Source organism: Macrobrachium nipponense, chromosome 20 (assembly GCF_015104395.2).
Source record: "Macrobrachium nipponense isolate FS-2020 chromosome 20, ASM1510439v2, whole genome shotgun sequence".
Lineage (NCBI taxonomy): Eukaryota > Metazoa > Arthropoda > Malacostraca > Decapoda > Palaemonidae > Macrobrachium > Macrobrachium nipponense.
The window spans coordinates 20785189-20803222 of record NC_061089.1 but is presented as its reverse complement, the minus strand read 5'-3'; the positions used below and the strand labels follow the sequence as shown (position 1 = coordinate 20803222).

The window sequence follows — 18034 nt, the reverse complement described above, 5'->3', positions numbered from 1 at the left end:
ACATTTCTGCTGCTTATAATAATATCTATAATAATCTACAAGTGACATAGATTATTGATCGATTCCCATTTTCTAAGACACCAACAGAGGGGTGGGGCGCTCTCGTCGAGCGAGGGGAGAGGCAGAGATCTCACTTCGAAGTCACTTCCAAATCTTTTCGCTCATCAAAACATTGAAAGCAAAATAATTGTTGATGTGAACGATATTAACAAATTTAAATGGTAGGTTTTCACCATGAAACAGCATCTTTATTATACAGAATGCGTTAAAAGTAACAGCTTCCGCCTGCTTTTTATTACATGGCTCTCAAAGGTGAGAGACGAACGGAACAATTTAGAAATGTCGAATATATTTGGTAAGAGCAGAAGGCAGCAGACACCCTGAGAGCGTCCTCGTACCACAACAAACATGGCGGCGGTGGTCGACAGTAGGGAAAGTTCGCCGCAAATATGACCCAGTTTGGATTATTTCTTTGCTGCCCGGTTCTTAAAACAGACTTAAATATCAATTAAGAGACCATACGTAAGTGTGCGCGTGTGTGGACTTGAGTTATCGAATTTCAGTGAACTGGAAATCAAGATTGATCCAACTGGAAGTGAATTTAGTGAACTTTTTTGTGGAAGTACTATGCTATATTATTGAACTGAAGAATCTTATTTTTCTGTCATGGGCGATGGTGAGTATGTTAAATAACAAGAGTGTGAATATGCACTGTTTAAGGAGGAAAATATTTTTCATCTTTTATATTTGTTGACTTGGGTATACAGACCAATCAGACTCGGATTTCCGTCACTTGCTCGTCCGGTCACACTAAGCGTATTATATTTTCAAAAATGTTAAATCAGCGTTACCTTTGATGGAAATATTTTTAATTTGGCACAATTCATATGAAAGAATTATTCCTAGGCAAGCCATTGTACCTTTAAAGGCTAAGTATGCGTATTCTAGTCATGGCTAACATTATTCTAGGAACACCCGGGAATGATTAACTAATCCGGAAGTAGCCCAGCCCAGATGTGAACTACAGCAGAATATATGAGCCATTGCTGTAATCATCTCAAGCATGGTCCTAGTAGGAATAATAACTTCCTTATATTCCATGATCCAAGTAGGTGCAGTTCGAACAAAGGCACTTACCTATAACTGAAGTAGCCTATTGTTTTCTGTGTGGTCTTTGTTAGCATAACCATTCAGCCTAATTAAAGGTTGCAGTTTAGACTAGGAAAATAAAAAGGAATTGGCATAAAATTTAAGAATTGAATCATAAAGCATACCAGGTAGGTAGGTGAAAATTGGGTACCTAGTAATTCTACAGAATAGTTCCGCACGGACTGCAAGGAACGTAACCGCAGATACGACATTCACTAGGGATTGGGGCGTCCAATATATTTCGCTGTGTTTAGTACTAGCCCCCAGGGGTTAATTACAGCCGTCCGAATAAATATTTCTTAAAATTCTTGTTCAGGAGGGAAAACTGCATTGAAAAATCGCAACTGCCATAGTCTAGGCCGCCGCGGAATAGTACCCTAGATCTTCCAAAAATTGGTAGTCTCACTGTAGACTACCTAGGATAGCAATAAAGTGTGATTGGTTAATTCTGTCTTTTTTGGAAGAATTATGTAAATCAATACAGTAGCCAAATAACAAGCCAAATGTTTTGGAAGAATAGGGCAAAATTCTATGTGCAAAATAAAATTAATACCTTAATGTTAGCCTACTAATGATATCCAGTCCAGCGCAAGCATCCTTACCCACGTCCCAGTAAAGCCAGGGCCCCTCTGATATCTCCAGCTACAATACTGCTGTAATGCCATTTTAGTCTTGCATTCCCTCTTTATTTCTTTTATTTTTATCAAAAGGAAAATGGCTTTATGCAAGTGAGTTTAAGAAGATAGATTGCAAAAAATACATATAGTAAATTGATAGCCCTACCAAAAGACCTTTGCTCGAATGGAATGGTGTATATTTAATATACTACATGCACTAGGTAATCATTGTATTAAACCACAGCATGCAGGGTATGTTAATAGTACTAATGCACCAGTGGTTTACCATGACCTATCCTTACTTTTAAACTATAATATTGGGTCAATTCTGGATGTTAGCTACATTATATTAGGCTTCCTATGCTAGTTCTAGTTTAGACTGCTCCAGGTTTTATCCAAGTACATGTAAAATATAGATGGTTAATTATGAAGTGGTTAATCCCTCACACCTCTGACCTTGGTTTGCAGCTCATATTATTACTTCTATTCTTATTACAACTTTTGCCCTAAATAATGAAACTACTTCCTTTAAAGTTAGAGTATCACAAATTTACTAAGATATAACCAATGATTTGGAAATAAAAGTAGGCTAACAAAGCATAGCCCAAGTTACTGCAGCCCTCTACACTTAAAAACTGTGGCCACTAAACCTGGGTCAGGAGCTGTCTACTGCATTATTTTCATTTATTAACTCACAAAATTGTTATAAAAATTCCAATGGTAGGAATGAAAATAATAAAATATATTAATTTGAAGTTGTTGGTATTTCTGCAATTCTAAAATGGTTAGAAATAATGTTCTGTTATGGTTGAAAGGTTAAGAAATATAATTATGAGACATTACAAGAATGACACTGTACATATGATAGGAATGGGGATATTAATTACAGCACAGTGCATGTCTTTGTCAATAACGCCTAAAAATCACAACAACAAACTTGTCTGACACCCTTTTGTAGTAAGAGTGGATATATTAACTACAGTACATTGGTCTGTTTGTAAATCACACTTAAGTTGTCAAAAAGCAGACTTTAAATAGGTATCCTTTTTAGCTACAAAGACATCTTAATATTGTGTTAAGATATAATCAAACAAGTTGAGTATCCTTTGGATGTATAATTTCATATAGGTACTGTACTAGTTTAATTTAGGTTAAAAATCAAGTTAACCTTTTTTTCATTCTTTTTAATGAACAGTGAACCTTTTTTTCATTCTTTTTAATGAACAGTGCTTCTTAATTAACAGTGATATTTAAGGTCATCTCAAGGCACGCATGAAAGTTCCCACTACTTATCATTTCATTTTATATATCATGCAGTGCATATTCAGTAACTGTAATCTTTCATCATTACACTACTATAATTCTTTCTCTTTGGGTAAAACTTTTGGGAGATTTATTCTTAGTTGGATTTTATAAGACTAACATTTATGTGAGTGATTTGTGTATATTTTATTTAACAGATCATTTTGTATTGAGATGTATAACTGATGTGACTGTCAGTTCAAGATATCTGGGTAATTCAATAAATTGCACAAGTAATTCTGAAAAAATTTTGAGAACTTCTTCACTCTGGCCTCAGAATCCAGTACAGAATAAATCATAGAATAATTTAGAAGTACTGTAATGATCTTGATATCTCATGTTACTAAAATATATTAAATTGAAAGAAGAATTCTTTAAAGAAATGTTTTGTGATTCCCAATGAGTCTTCTGTGTGTTTAAAAGTACAGTACCTCAAAACACTCATGATTTTATATAAACACAATTGAAATTGTACTTGGTTATTGAGGGCTAAAAATTGAGAATCTTATCTGCTAGTATTCAGATTTCATTTATCGTAAATTAGTGAATGTCTATGTGAGAAGTTCGTAACTTACAATCTGGCTACACTGGTGTGAGGGTTGAAGTGTGATTAGCACCATTTACAAGCACTGACAAAAATATAATTGTAATGGAGCGTATTGAGTTCATGTTAAATATACACTTTTACGTACTTATTCTTCAGTCGTAATATACATGGTGTAAGCAATACCACATCTCTTATCGGCTCTTACTTATAGTAATGGATGAGCATTTAAGAAGCTTACTTTTGCTGTTAAGAAACCATGAATCATATGTCACACAACATGGATAGCCAGAGCTTCTCACTTAAAAGTCTTTTACAGTTAAGCACAAGAGATTATTTAAGATGGTTTAAAATATCACATTATAGAAATGAGGAGGTCCTGTTACTGTTTCTAGAGTAATGTTTTGTAGAGACAACAAATGTAAGCAAGCCACAGTGGAGTGAATCTTCAATGAAGCAAAGACAACAATAAAGGACAATAGGGATGGATTAACCCTTAAGAGATGGGCTAAAAAACCAATATGGAACACCCCACACCTACCAAACTTTGAGGTCGGTCAATTTAAGAAAACACAACACTGGGAAGAGGAAGACATGCAAATGGTGTAAGAAAAAAAAAATTCTAAAAAAATTCTCCCTACCTTCCACAGGAAGTTGAAAGTGACTATGTACAATCCCTTTTTGGGCCTCTTTTATAAGACAATTACAAGTTGTTCATATACGAAACAACCCGTCAATCTTAACAATAGGATGTTATTAAGATGTCCTTTGAATTGCCAATTTCTAGTCATGCAGAATCAGCCCTCCGACATGTGAACTCAAGGATTTCAGGTCAGGATAACTTGTTATGATCAAGTAGGTCATTCAAGTTGCTCCTTCCTCCGCTACCTCAACATAAGGGATATTACACAACTCAGTTATTCCCCTCTTGGGTAGACAGATTAACCAAGACGTTGTTCAACTGAGACCAGGACTGACATTGGATCAAGTTAGAAAGGAATCTCCTTCTCTTATATGCCAAGAAGCTGCTACATTAGAATTGACTGCCTCTTCAGTCTTCCAGATGGCATCTAGCCCCCAGTCAAAGGATTTTGTATCTGGGTATGGTTATAAACACAGTTCAGGCAAGAGTTTTTCCATCCAAACAAAGACTAGAGAATTCCAAGAATGTGGTAAATTCCTTTCTGTCCAATCAAGCACAACCAGCAAACCAATGAGAACTAGTTCTGGGCCTACTAACTTCTCTAGAGAAATTTGTTTCTCACAGACATCTACATCTGATGTCGTTACATTGGAGACTGATGAAGTTTTTTTCTCGAGCAACAGAATAACCTCACATGCAAGTCCCCTTGTCTACAGAGGTGAGGAACGACCTTTGGGGTGGTTGAACAAACACAATTTGACAGTAGGAGTGCCTCTCCGTGTGCCCTCTCTGGATATTCTTTTGTTCTCAGATGCATCAACTAAAGGCTTGGGGGCTCATCAAGAGGACCTGAAAGTTTTGGGAGAATGGAGTCTCCAAGACAAACTACTCAAAATAAATGTGTTGGAGTTGAAGGCAGCACTTCTAGTGTTACTGGAGTTTCAGGAGAGGGTAATGGGGCACTCCGTAGTCTTGATGTCGGACAAACTACAGTTGTGGCGTATATAAACAAACGGGGGACTACTGTCTCTACAGCTACATCTTATGACGGTCCAACTACATCAATGGACTGTGGACAATTCAATCCTGATGGGTTCTGGCGCTTGGTCCTCAAGACTTAAATTTCATAATCAATCAATCAATCAGTAGAGAAGTCCAACTACATCAGTGGACTGTGGACAATTCAGTAGAGATAAGGGCCAGATAGTATATCCTAGGAAAAAGGAATGTAGTAGCATACAAATTAAGCTGTCAGGAACAAAGGTGTGTCTGCATTAAGATGTGGCGAACAGACTATTTATCTTGTAGGGAAGACCAGTAATAGATCTCTTCTTGACAAGATGCAACAGAAAACTGGAAGTCTATTGCTCAGCAGTCTATTTCAGAACGGAGAAACATCTTTCTGTCTGTCATAAAGGGCTATAGTCCCACTCTAGCTCTAGTTCTATGGATGAAAGACAGATGTACTATGTACATCGTGGGAAATATTATGTTGATTTAGTTTTGAGCAATCCCGTTCCCCTAGAGAGCTCAAACTACCTAGTTGGGATTTGACCTTGGTTTTGACTAGTCTTACTAGAACACCCTATGAACTATTTAGACAAGCTACAGATAGAAACTTTTACCCTCAAGGCTGTCGTAACTGATAAGTAACAAATTCTTTGTATATTTCTTGTAAAATATTAAGTAAATTTACTGAGCAAAGATGCAGTAACTTTTGTGGATTATATACATGCTTTTTCTAATATTTCTTTGCACTTTTCTTTGCAAAATTACAATTATAACTGACATTCTGTAATAAAAGATAAGAACTAAAACCAACAGCAACCCATGGGTATATTTATGAGCAAGTATATAAAAAGACATCATGTGAGAGAGAAAAACACAACATGCCTCCTTCAAGTCAAGAACACAACTGACTTGGACACCCAAAAATGCTAAGCCAAGCCAGTCTAAAGTTGCCATTAGTAAATTTGTAGGCCATTGAAGTAATGGAACCTTTTTCCTGCCTGATTCCTACAAATCGATGGCGCATAATATTGATGCTCACCATAAGTTAATCAGCCCACAACTCATAACCTGTTATTGTTACTCGTGATGGTATCCGTCCATTACAGGTTAATTGTGAATTGTTCCGATACGTAATACAAACCCTCGGTCCTTTAACAATAGGAAGGTAACTAGCGGCAGCTGGGACGGTCGTAAGCTTCGAACAAGGGGAGAACGGTAGTTAACTGCTTGTCCGGTCGTGCGCGCGCCCGGGCGGTGAAGAATCACTTTTGCTTTCGGCCGTGGTGTGACAGGACGTGTTCGTCATCGCTCTGCCCGCTATTTCGTCGTGTGCTTTGGATGTTACAATTTCTTCTGACTGGTTTGTTTGTGGTCTTGAATGAAATTGTAAGTACTCTTTTTTCATTTTTCATTGAGTGAAGTGAATTATTTAATCATGGATCAAGAAGAGCTTTCGCCGCGCCCACCAGCTGCCGTAGTAGTGTGTCCCCGGGCTGGAGGGGCGTAAATGCGGCGGATTCCGCTCTTACCCAGATATTGATCCTCATGAGTTATGTTTTCGGTGTCGGGGGCGAGAATGCTCCCGAACCGAACCATGTAATGTTTGTGTAAATTGGTCCGAGGTGCAGTGGGTGCTGTACGAGGGTAGGAAGAGGCGTAGGTCGACCAAGGAGTCGTCGGAAAGCTCTCCAGCGACTCCTTTGGTTACAGATACCTCGTCATCCTTCCTGCCTCCAGCTCAGCCCCCACGATTTGCGCCTTCCCCTGCGGGGGGGGTTTCGGAGTCCTTCTCCTCACTCGATCCGTCGAGTGTGGAGGAGGGTGCCCGATACCCGGATGTTCAATTGTATTCGGGGTCTTCCGTCCGCTCTGGGTGGGGTTCGTCCTCCCCCAAGCGCGAGGGTGCCCCTCTAACTGACCCGACTGTTCCTCCCTCTAGGTGTGGCCTTCGGTGAGTGACGACCTTGGACAGGTGTGGCGTCGTTGGGACTGCAGGGCGCCCCCAGTATCCAGGGCTTGATTCAACGGCTAGCGGGGTCGGCAGTGGTAACTCATGGTGTGGTTACAACAACGACCAATACTGTGTCAACACCAGCGTACGCCGCCCCTTTCCTCATGTGGTGTATACGCAACACTTGCGTCGGTGACTCCGACGGCATCAATTCAATGCCGATCGCTGCCGTACCTAAGAGGGGCGTGCCGCCGCCACCTGGGTTTTATGTGCTGCCGACTCCCGACTTTCGCTGCCCTAAAAGTTCGCCCCTGGATCTACCGCCCGTCCCGATGATGAGTTTGGCTGAGATGGAGAGGTCTGTGACGCCGGACTATGCTGCCGTACCTGCCGTACCTGCAGCGAGTGTTGCTGGCCCAGCCCCTCGCGCCGCTCCTACGAAGCGCGCGGTGCGGGACTCTCATGTTGATGTTGCTGCTGGTGCTGGTCCTGCTGGTGCTGGTCCTATTGTGTGGGTCCTGGTCCTGCTGCTGCTGGTCCTGCTGGTGCTGGTCCTGCTGGTGCTGGTCCTGATGGTGCTGGTCCTGCTGTTGATGTTCCTGCCGCTCCTGCCGTGCCTGCCCCTGCCCACGTCGCGTCTCGTCATGGAGGTGCTGCACCGGTCTCAGGTCTTTCCGGACAGGATCAGTCGGGGCGTGTTGCTTCGGCAATTGGCCCGACTTTTCCGTGGATGGAAGACCTGACGTCCGTCCTGAGAGAGCTGACGAAGAAGAGGAAGAAGAAGAGGAAGATGTCGTCGTCGTCTTCTTCGTCGTCTGTTGCCGCCTCTTCCCCTTCGACTTCTAAGGCTTCCAAGCCGAAGAAGAAGAAGGCTGCCTCCTCCCCCCCTAAGAAGGCTCCTGCGGGACCTTCGAAGGGCCCGTCTCGCACTGGCGTGACGGGGGGTGCTTCTGCTGGTCCTCCTGTTCCCTCGGGAACGGGGCCCGTCTCCTCTTCTGAGAAGAAGAAGAAGACGGGGACCAAGGATGTGCTGGCTACTGCTGGTACATCCGCGCCTGGTCTTAGCAGCACTGCTGCTAAGCCAGGTACCGGCTCGACTTCTCGTTCGCGAGAAGGTCCGAGTGTACGGTCTCCTTCGGGCGACCGTGCAGCCAACGTCAAGACGCCTGAGCTTGCTCACCGTCACGACAGAGGCACGGAGCAGAAGACTGTCGAGAGTCGCGCAAGTGACGCTCGCCAGGCCAGCGGTCGCTCTCGTAGCGACCAGCCGGTACCTCGGGTTGACGTGACGGTCTCTGACCGGCCACGGGTTGAGGCTGGGAAGAGGTCCCCTCGACCAACGGCACCAGCTTCGGCTGGTACCAGCGGTTTGACGTGCCGTGAGGACGCTCACCGGTCTCACCGCGAAAGCGAGCTCTGCAGATCACCTGACCGCCGCTCCCACAGGGACCGGACGGAGACGGTGGCCAGCAGCAGCTCGTCTGACGCACGAGATCGGGGTCGACGTGCTCAGTCGAGCCGCTCGCCACAGGTGAGCGGCACGACCAGGGCCTGCAGTTCGATCCCCACCGCGAAGTGGGTTGGTGATCGGCTACAGCCCCCACGTACGCTGGTCCTGCCAGCGAAACGGGGGGGAGCGTCAGGTCTGTCCTCTCCTATACCTTCAACTTCCTCGGGCTACACCGGGAAGAGCGAGGTACCTAGGAGTGATCGTGAGAGGTGCGCCGCTCACGATCCCGCCACGACGCCGCACGAACCCAGGCATGGTCTTAGGACCAGCCAGGGTCGTACGCGCAAGTGGTTGGAGGCGGACCGTCAAGGGGTCTGTTGCTGTTCCTCCTTCTGAAGGAGGAGGGTCTCGAGAGCTGCTCCTGTTTGGAGGGACTGGACGGTCCTACTCCTCAGGACGCTGTGAACTCCTGAGATCCAGAGGAACTTTGCCCAGGTTATTGCGCTGATTCGTCAGCACAACGACCTGGGGGAAGGATCGCCGCTACCACCATCTGAGCCCACGTCCCGGCTCGAGTCATTTTGGGGCCCGAAGAGGGAACCCAAATTGACGGTGGGACTGCCGCGATCGGAGCTTGCAGACTCAGTCCTTGACCAGGTGGAGAATTTCGTCTCAGGACGAGAGGACTCACTTAAGTCAGGACGGTCTTCCAAGCTTACTCCTCCTCCTCTGCAGCGACAGCGGAAGTTCTACGTGCCATCAGTGGATCCAATACCGCCCAAACCCAAACAGGTTAACCCGGAGCTAGCTAGGCTAACTCCAGGTGTGTCCCTGCAGCAGCTCCTGTCGGAGAACCTGTGGTTCTCGCAGCAGGAGGCACTGGGCCTGGAAGCTACCGCTATGGCGGCTTTCCAGGCAGTCTCTTGGTTGGATCTGTGGTCCCTCACAGTATCCAAGGTCGCGGCCGACGCGGGGGCGCTGCCCTCGAAGACGACCCCGACTTCAGGAGACTGTGCCAGTCTGGAGGTAGGGCCATCTCCTACCTCGCACCCATCAGACGGCAAACCTGTGGGCCAACTTGGTTCTCCGTCGTAGGGACGCTGTCCTTACACGAGTAGCCAAGGGGGCCGGGCGTGAGGCGGAATAAATGGACTCCGTAACGGACCAATGAAGAGTTCCTCCGCTCTCTTTCCCGGAGAGATGGTGGACGCTGCGGTGGAAAGACGACGCACTGATGACAGTGACCGTCTGGTTCACCAGGCAGTTTACGAAGGTTCTGGGCAACCTCGTACAACTGCGGCTAAGCCTAAGAGTTTAGCGAGCGCTTCCTCGGCTGCTAAGACGGCTGCTCCATCGAAGCCCCGAGGAAAGACTCTTCCTGCTTCAACTTCTGGTAAAGGAGGCCGTAACCAGCCCTCCTCCCAGCCCTCCTTTCCCCGAGGAGGTGCTGGGAAGAAGTCGAAGCGAGGTGGGAAACGCTAGGGACGGCGTTCCCCCTCACCAGCTGCCGGAAGTGGGGGGGTGCCTGGCGAGCCATTGGGCAACTTGGCAGCGCTACGGTGCCGAGACCTGGATAGTAGACGTCCTTCGCGGGAGGGATATCTACTACCCTTCGAATCTCGGCCACCCCTCACCTCCAACCCGGTCCATCTGCAGACATATGTTCTGGGATCCTCAAAGGACGACGCTCTTCGGCAGGAGATCAAGACCATGCTGACCAAACGAGCTGTAGAAGTCGTAGTGGATCGGTCACCGGGCTTTTACAGCCGCCTTTTCTTAGTGGAAAAGGCATCGGGAGGCTGGCGCCCGGTGATAGATCTCTCTCCCCTGAACCGATTTGTTCGCCAGACTCGGTTCAAGATGGAGACGGCACGTTCCGTGCTGGACTCCATCAGGGAGAACGACTTCATGCTTTCGGTGGACCTGAAGGATGCGTATTTCCAAATACCCATCCATCAGTCCTCCAGAAAGTACCTCCGCTTCATCTTCGACGGGACGGTGTACCAATTCAGGGCACTTTGCTTCGGTCTCTCAACCGCCCCACAGGTGTTCACGAGAGTGTTCACACTGGTGTCTGCTTGGGCCCATTCGCACGGGATACGTCTTCTGAGGTATCTCGACGATTGGCTGGTCCTGGCGAGCTCCCGCTCGCAGTTGCTGCAGGACAGGGATCGACTTCTAAAGTTTTGTCGCGATCTGGGGATCGTGATAAACTACGAGAAGTCCGATCTCGAACCCAAGCAGAAGATGAAGTACCTGGGTATGCTGATCGATACGGTAGCAGCTCAAGTCCGCCCCGCAGAATTGAGGATCAGCAAATTCAGGGAGGCAGCCGGCCGGTTCCTGTCTCGGCAGGAACAGGCAGCTCAGCAATGGCAAGTCGTGATCGGCCACCTGTCGTCACTCGAGAAGTTAGTTCCTCACGGACGTCTTCACCTGCGGTCTCTCCAGTGGAGACTAAGGGAGAGTTGGTCACAGGTAAAGGATCCACCTTACTTCCCCGTGTCCATCACGGAGAAGGTGAGGCAGGACCTAGCCTGGTGGCTCGACGACAGGAACCTCTTAAGAGGAGTGCCCTACGCACTCCCCCCCCGAGATGCTGCTGTTCTCAGACGCATCGACCGAGGGATGGGGCGCACACCTGGAGGAGTTGCTGGCTGCAGGTGTGTGGGACCATCACGACAAGCACCTTCACATCAATGTCCTGGAACTCAAGGCGGCGTTTTTACGCTCTCCAAGAGTTCCAAGACCGCTTGATGGGACACTCGTGGTGTTGATGTGCGACAACACCACAGTAGTGGCATACGTCAACAAGCAGGGGGGCCTAGTGTCTCTCCCGCTACACCAGTTGACTGTGCAGGTGCACGAGTGGGCCACGGCTCACTCGATAGAGCTGTCAGCACGCTACATTCCAGGCAAGAGGAATGTAGTAGCGGAACAAGCTCAGCCGTCGGGATTCAGGTAATAGGGACCGAGTGGTCCCTACACCCAGAAGTGGCGGAAAGGCTCTTCAACCTGTGGGGGCGTCCGGTCATAGACCTGTTCGCCACCCGGCACACAAAAAACAAAAACTTCAAGTTTTTTGCTCAGCCGTGCCGGACCCATGGGCAGCTGGCAGAGGACCGGCTCTTCAACACCCCTGGGACAACCTCTTCGTCTACGCCTTTCCTCCCTTTTGTCTGATTCGGAAAGTGATCAGCCGAGCGCTGGTCACTCCCAATCTCAGGATGATCCTGGTGGCTCCCAAACGACCTCAAGCCGTTTGGTATCCGGACCTGCTGGCTCTCTTGCAGAGGAACCGAGAGAGATGCCCCACTGGCACAACCTTCTAGCCCAGCCACACGTAGAGCGGTACCACCGAGCAGTCCAGTCCCTACAACTTCACGGCTGGCTGTTATCCACCATCTCTTGCGAACGAGAGGCTTTTCTCGCAGCGCAGCAACAGAGATGGCTGGACACGTCAGACAGTCCTCTGCAGCTGTGTACCATGGGAAGTGGGCCGTCTTCTGTGGTTGGTGTCGTAGACGGGGTCTATCTTCCTCTCAGAGCCCACTCTTCAGGGCAGGTAGCGGATTTCCTCGTATTTTTCTTGCCGAGAGAAGCTCCTCTCAGTACCACAGTTAAGGATATAGAGCTGCACTGGCACTCGTCCTAAAACTGAGGGGACTGGACATCTCGAACTCGTTCGAGATCTCCTTGCTAATGAGGAGCTTCGAAAGGTTTGCTTGCCCACCCAGGGAGCTCAGGCCCCCTGAGTGGGATGTGACTCTCGTCCTTAGGAGTTTGACTCGAAGACCATTCGAGCCACTCCGAGAGTCGTCAGACAGGGATCTGACCCTCAAGACCCTCTTCTTGCTGGCCCTGGCATCGGCGAAGAGAGTAGGGGAACTTCAAGGTCTGTCCTTCAATGTTAAACATTCCAGGGGCTGGGATCTGTGACGCTCGATTTCGTCCCGAATTTCGTAGCTAAGACTCAGAATCCGTCGATCCCTGACGACAGGTTCGAGTCTTTCACAATCCCCTCCCTAATGGATTTCACCGACAACGATACGGATGAGAATGCTGCTTTGTCCTGTGAGGGCGCTACGGCGCTATCTGAAGAAAACTCGACACCTCAGGCCTGAGTGTCGACGCCTCTTCGTTAGCACTGGGGTTACCAAGAAAGAAGTATCCAAGAACACGCTTTCTTTCTGGCTGCGTGAGGTGATCAGGAGAGCGTACGAGGCTGATGGTAGTGACGACATCCGTACGCTCCGACCGAGAGCCCACGAAGTCAGAGGTATTGGACCCTCTTTGGCGTTCCGCAAGAACTTCTCCGTGGCGCAGGTCCTGAAGGCAGGTGTCTGGGCCAACCAGACTACCTTCACGTCCTCTCACCTTCGGGATATTGCCCACAAGTCCTTGGATACTTTTTCCTTGGGACCTGTGGTGGCTGCTCAACACGTTGTGTAAGCTTACCCAGCACCCCGAGCAGGCAGAACAGCATCGATTCCTGTGTGACTGTAGGAATGAATGGTTGAATGAGAGTGCGACTGGCTTCTCTTCTCCATCTTTCTCTCTCTCTACCTGTGGGCAGAGGGTCACGGTCGTCACCATGCTGGAAAGGAATCGATGGCAGGTAAGCTACTCAACCGAGCCCCAATCTATCCCTTTAGTTAGGGATAGAAGCAAATATCCTCCACTCCCTCCAACAAGGGGGAAGGAGTGGATGCCTACTTGAGACAAACCATAACTTTATGTTGGCTCCTGTACAGGAACAAGTTCTTGCAATGCTGGTACGAAGAGATACGCTTGCCTCTCTCTTAGTACTTGGCTCAGAGGTCTGACCATTGATCCTGCGGTGCACACCCCGATCAATCGACAGAGGTTTGGATCCCTCCCTTGCTCTTACGACCAGGGAGGCATTCCAAGGTGGACGAACACCAGTCTGTTCACCAAAAAGACTCAGATTCCACCCACCAGAAGTGAGTCTTCCTATTGTTAAAGGACGAGGGTTTGTATTACGTATCGAACAAATGACAATTTGTCGAAAATTGCATTTTTCCTAACTATACAAACCTGAGGTCCTTTACATATAGTCCCACCTCATACCACCCCTCACTCTGCAACTTTTTGCATGGGCCTAAAGCAAAAGTGATTCTTCACCGCCCGGGCCGCGCGGCGCGCGCACGACCGGACAAGCAGTTAACTACCGTTCTCCCCCCTTGTTCGAAGCTTACGACCGTCCCAGCTGCCGCTAGTTACCTTCCTATTGTTAAAGGACCTCAGGTTTGTATAGTTAGGAAAAATGCAATTTTCGACAAATTGTCATATTTAATAGAATGCCAAAGTGCAAGAGAAAGATTTTGAGATTTTTCAACAGCCTATCATCCAAAATGAGGAACATTGTAATTGTAACCACAAGCAAATTCAAGGAGTAATAAATTATTATGTAATTGTAACCACAAGCAAATTCAAGGAGTAATAAATTATTATGTAAAATCCAGCATAAAGAGAGACTTACAGATTTGAATATTAATATTAATAACATCACAGTTAATTTAATACAACTAACACATATTTGCATCGTACAACACTAACAGTGGGTACTAAAATTCCACTGTGTCATAAATTAGAGGTTTTCTATCCTCTAAAAATTCTAAGATTTTGATTTTGAGTATTGTTTATTTACATCATTTTGATGTTTCTAAGTTATTAAAGGTTTTTTTCTTTTTCTTTCCAGATGAACTAATTGGCAGGTGATGGTAGGTGTAGGAATAAAAAGGCCAATATGGGCCCTCGGAGGGGCTTACTCCCCTCCTAACACTGCTGTCCATTCTCCCTCCCTGCTAGATGTTCTTGGAGGGGAGCCTGGTGGTCCTATAGATGGTGCATCACTAACTGTAGCTTTAGATGTGATCCAAGCATGGGCAGTTCTTATTACCATTGGCTTCACAATAGTGCTGTTTATCTTCTTGGCATTCTGTGTTTGTGCTAAGAAGGATGATGGGTAAGTGTGTTGAATCGTAATTTTCATTATTTTTAAATATATTGTAATACTAAAATATTGCCTTATATATAACCTTATTCTTCAGCAATCCCTGGTATAGCATGACCAAATATTAACATGTTTCTGGTGTAATTAGTGAGTGAGGCCACCTGAAGGAGCCATCTTTACCTCTGTTATTAATTAGTATACAGAAATTTTCACCTGGTTTTGATGATGGCAGTAAATATTCATGAGTGGAAATCATTACCTCAAGAATTATTGGATTTTTCCCTCTGTTTTTCAGTATGAAAGTTTCTATTTGCAGATTACTTTCTTTTTCCCCATCAGATTTTGGTGACAGGACTTTTCCTTACATGTTTCTGTAATTCATTTGTCACGGTTATGATATGTTACTAGCTTCCTTTGGAATTTTGGTTATTTGGAGTAAGTGAAACCTTTCTCCTATTTCCTCTTAATTGGATTGAGCACAATGGCTCCTCTGCTGATAATTTTAGTATAACTTGTTAACTTACAATGAAACAGTACTACCATTTACACAATGCTCTCAGTTTTGTCTTACTCACCTTCCTTATTGTTGAAGTATGGTTTAGTTATGGTTAACTTTGGAAAGTAGACTAATTTGGCATCTCAAAACAAAAGAATACCTTCTTATAGGGAGCATCATTAGTGTTGTCCATTTCTAATAGAAGCCAGGTACTGAAATTGTTATGCAAGAAACCTATATTGCTGGCCTGATTCAGGCAGATGCTGAAATACATAGTAAATTTTTTGTCACTGGAATTCTGATTTGGTCAAGTCTCCATTTATGGCTCCCTTTGTAATATTCTGTACTTTCCTGTTTGTTGGTTCATTTCACTTTCATATATGTATACGTACTGTATATATGTACGTACTATAATACTTGTGCAACTGATTGCCTTCCCCCCATTACTATATTTTTAATACAGCTCAGTTATACTCTAGTCACATTCAGCAGACTTTTTTTAATTGTTCCAGGTAATTTTACCCCCCACAGCCCGGGTATTGGATATATACGATCAAAAATAGCTTCAGGGCAGTGGACGGGTATCATACATATAGTACAATCAAGATTTGGCGTCATACAGTTAAAATGAATTTTGCGGGAAAAATATTCCTAGTTCCATATAGTATAACTTAATTGGTTACTCCTAAATCATGCTATAAGAATGTGAAGTGAGCTGAGAAGCCCTCAGTCTTGCTCGAGGTGGTAAGGGGGAAATGTCACAAATTCCCATCCAAGGATGCGTCATAAATATTTTACAGCTAGGAATTTGTTCCCTGTTTTGTTTCTTATCTTTTATGATATTGTTTGAGCTGTAATATCAATTTTAGAAAGTAAAAATAAAAAAAATAAATATTAGAAAGAATGCTTATAAGTTTGTAAAATTAGCATATTTTTTATGACTGTCATAGGGAAAAAGAGGCCCGCAAGGGGTGGGGAATATTTAATTACAACGTCCCGTGGAAGGTACAGACTTTTTTCAGAATTTTTTTTCTTATACCATGTGAATATACATACTATCTTCAAATTTTTTTTAGTTTTAGTTTTTCTTTTAAATTGATCATCCTTAAATTTAGCCCAGTCATGGGTGTAAGCATTAGTGTATATTAGTCCAGACGGGGGGGGGGGGGGGGGGGGGGGGGGGGGGGGGAATAATTTTCAGTATCTTGGTTGTTGCAGCCTCAAGCCTTTCTTGACACAAAATGATCCAAATTAGCTGGGATAGTTAATTTTTTTATGCATATACAGATAAGGCCAGGTTTTGCATCTGTATACATTGGACCCCATCCATTTGTGGTTCAGGATTTGTGACTTCACTGATTCGCAGATTTTCAGTGGAACATATACCCACATTGTTCATGGAAAATTCATCTGCTCACAGAATTTTTCATAGATAAATGTTCACTAATTTTTGTTTTCATGTATGACACTTACCTGGCAGGTATATATATAGCTATATTCTCTGTTCGCACTGGCAGAATTTTCAAAACTCGCGGCAACCGCTAGATCACTGGTAGTTCAGGTGATCGCCACCCCCGCTCCCGTGGCGCTGGTGCTCGAATCATTCCCTTCCCATTTTCGTCAGATTTTTTCTGCCACTGAACCGGCAACATCGTTGTTGGTTCCCTGCTAGAATTCGAAACTCGTTAGCTGACTTTCGCTGTACTTGGATGGTTTATTGGGTATCGTATTGGAAAGTTGGATTGGCAATCGCGATTGGAAGTTATTATAATGTCTGATTCTGGTATAGTATTTCGAGTGTATGAAGAAGGGTGTAAGGTGAGACTACCGAAAGCTTCGGTAGACCCTCACACACTATGTAAGAAGTGTAGAGAGGTTTTTGTGTACTTGGACAATAGATGTAATGAGTGTGAAAGTTTAAATGAGAAAGAATGGAAGACTTTCACCAAATATGTTGAGAGACTTGAAAAGGATAGAGTATGAAGATCGGTGTCTCGGAGTGAGAGTCAGGTTCTTCTAGTAAGGCCTTGAATAATTCTGTTATTTCTCCCACTTCTTCCCAAGAGAGTTGTTAATCCTTCTCCTAGGTCTCTCCTGCGCCCGCTGCTGTTTCTGAGGATACTAATATTGAAAAGTGTTTGCCGCCCTTGCGTCAATGGGCGATCAGATTCAGCGTCTTACAGACAAAGTGGGTACGATTGAAAGTGTCAGTGTAGTGGAGGGGGCGGCTGATCGTCTCACTCGTGTCTCCTAGACCTAGACCTCTGCCAAGCTCCCAGACCCAAGGGAGAAGGCATGTCGACAGTCGAAGGGAGGCGAGAGGGGTTCCCTTACGATCAGTCGTCCCTTCAGGCAGTCCTGTTGCGTCCCAGGCTGCAGCAGTGCGCCATAGAAAAGGCGACACTGGGAAGTGTCTTTCCTCGACAGATAGTGCTGCGTCAGGCAGGTATGGACGTTATGCGGAAGTTTCGCGTCCTCTGAAGAGGACGCATAGACCTACGTCTTCTCAAGATGAGCGTTACCGCAAGAACGGTGGAGTAGTCCCGAGATTTTCTCTTCTAGTGATGAGGAAGAGGTGGTTCCGATTAAAAAGGAGGAGATCCTTTAAGTCAAGACAAGACGCAAGACCTCATGTGTACGACGGTTCTCGGGATAGGAGCTCTCCTTCTGATACGGAGCAGTCTCTCCGATATCTTCCCCTTATCGTAGAACTCAAGATCGAGTTTCTCGTGTGATGATCCGTCTCGTCTTCGTCTCCGCTTGCTCAGACTTCACGCCAGGAAGCAGAGACTAGGAACTTCCTTGAAGAGATGCAAGGAAGGTTAGCCGATTTGGTTAAATCGTGGGGAACATCGGAACTTCCTCCTACAAGGCGTAAGGACGCATCTCTCCCA

At 45.7% G+C, this 18034-nt stretch overlaps 1 protein-coding gene across 4 annotated transcripts in view; it reads left to right on the top strand.

Moving 5' to 3' along the window:
• The first annotated feature begins 378 nt into the window (after nucleotides 1-378).
• Nucleotides 379-18034, top strand: part of LOC135222928 (mucin-2-like) — a 53388-nt gene continuing 35732 nt past the window's right edge. For 2 of the 4 annotated variants that reach the window (XM_064261391.1, XM_064261372.1), the window contains exons 1-2: nucleotides 381-676; nucleotides 14390-14656. In XM_064261391.1, coding sequence (XP_064117461.1) covers nucleotides 14409-14656 — 248 coding nt within the window. In that variant the 5' untranslated portion in view covers nucleotides 381-676; nucleotides 14390-14408. Of the gene's footprint in view, nucleotides 677-724; nucleotides 1109-14389; nucleotides 14657-18034 lie in introns of those variants that run through there. The other 2 variants (XM_064261379.1, XM_064261388.1) reach the window with 2 other exon arrangements.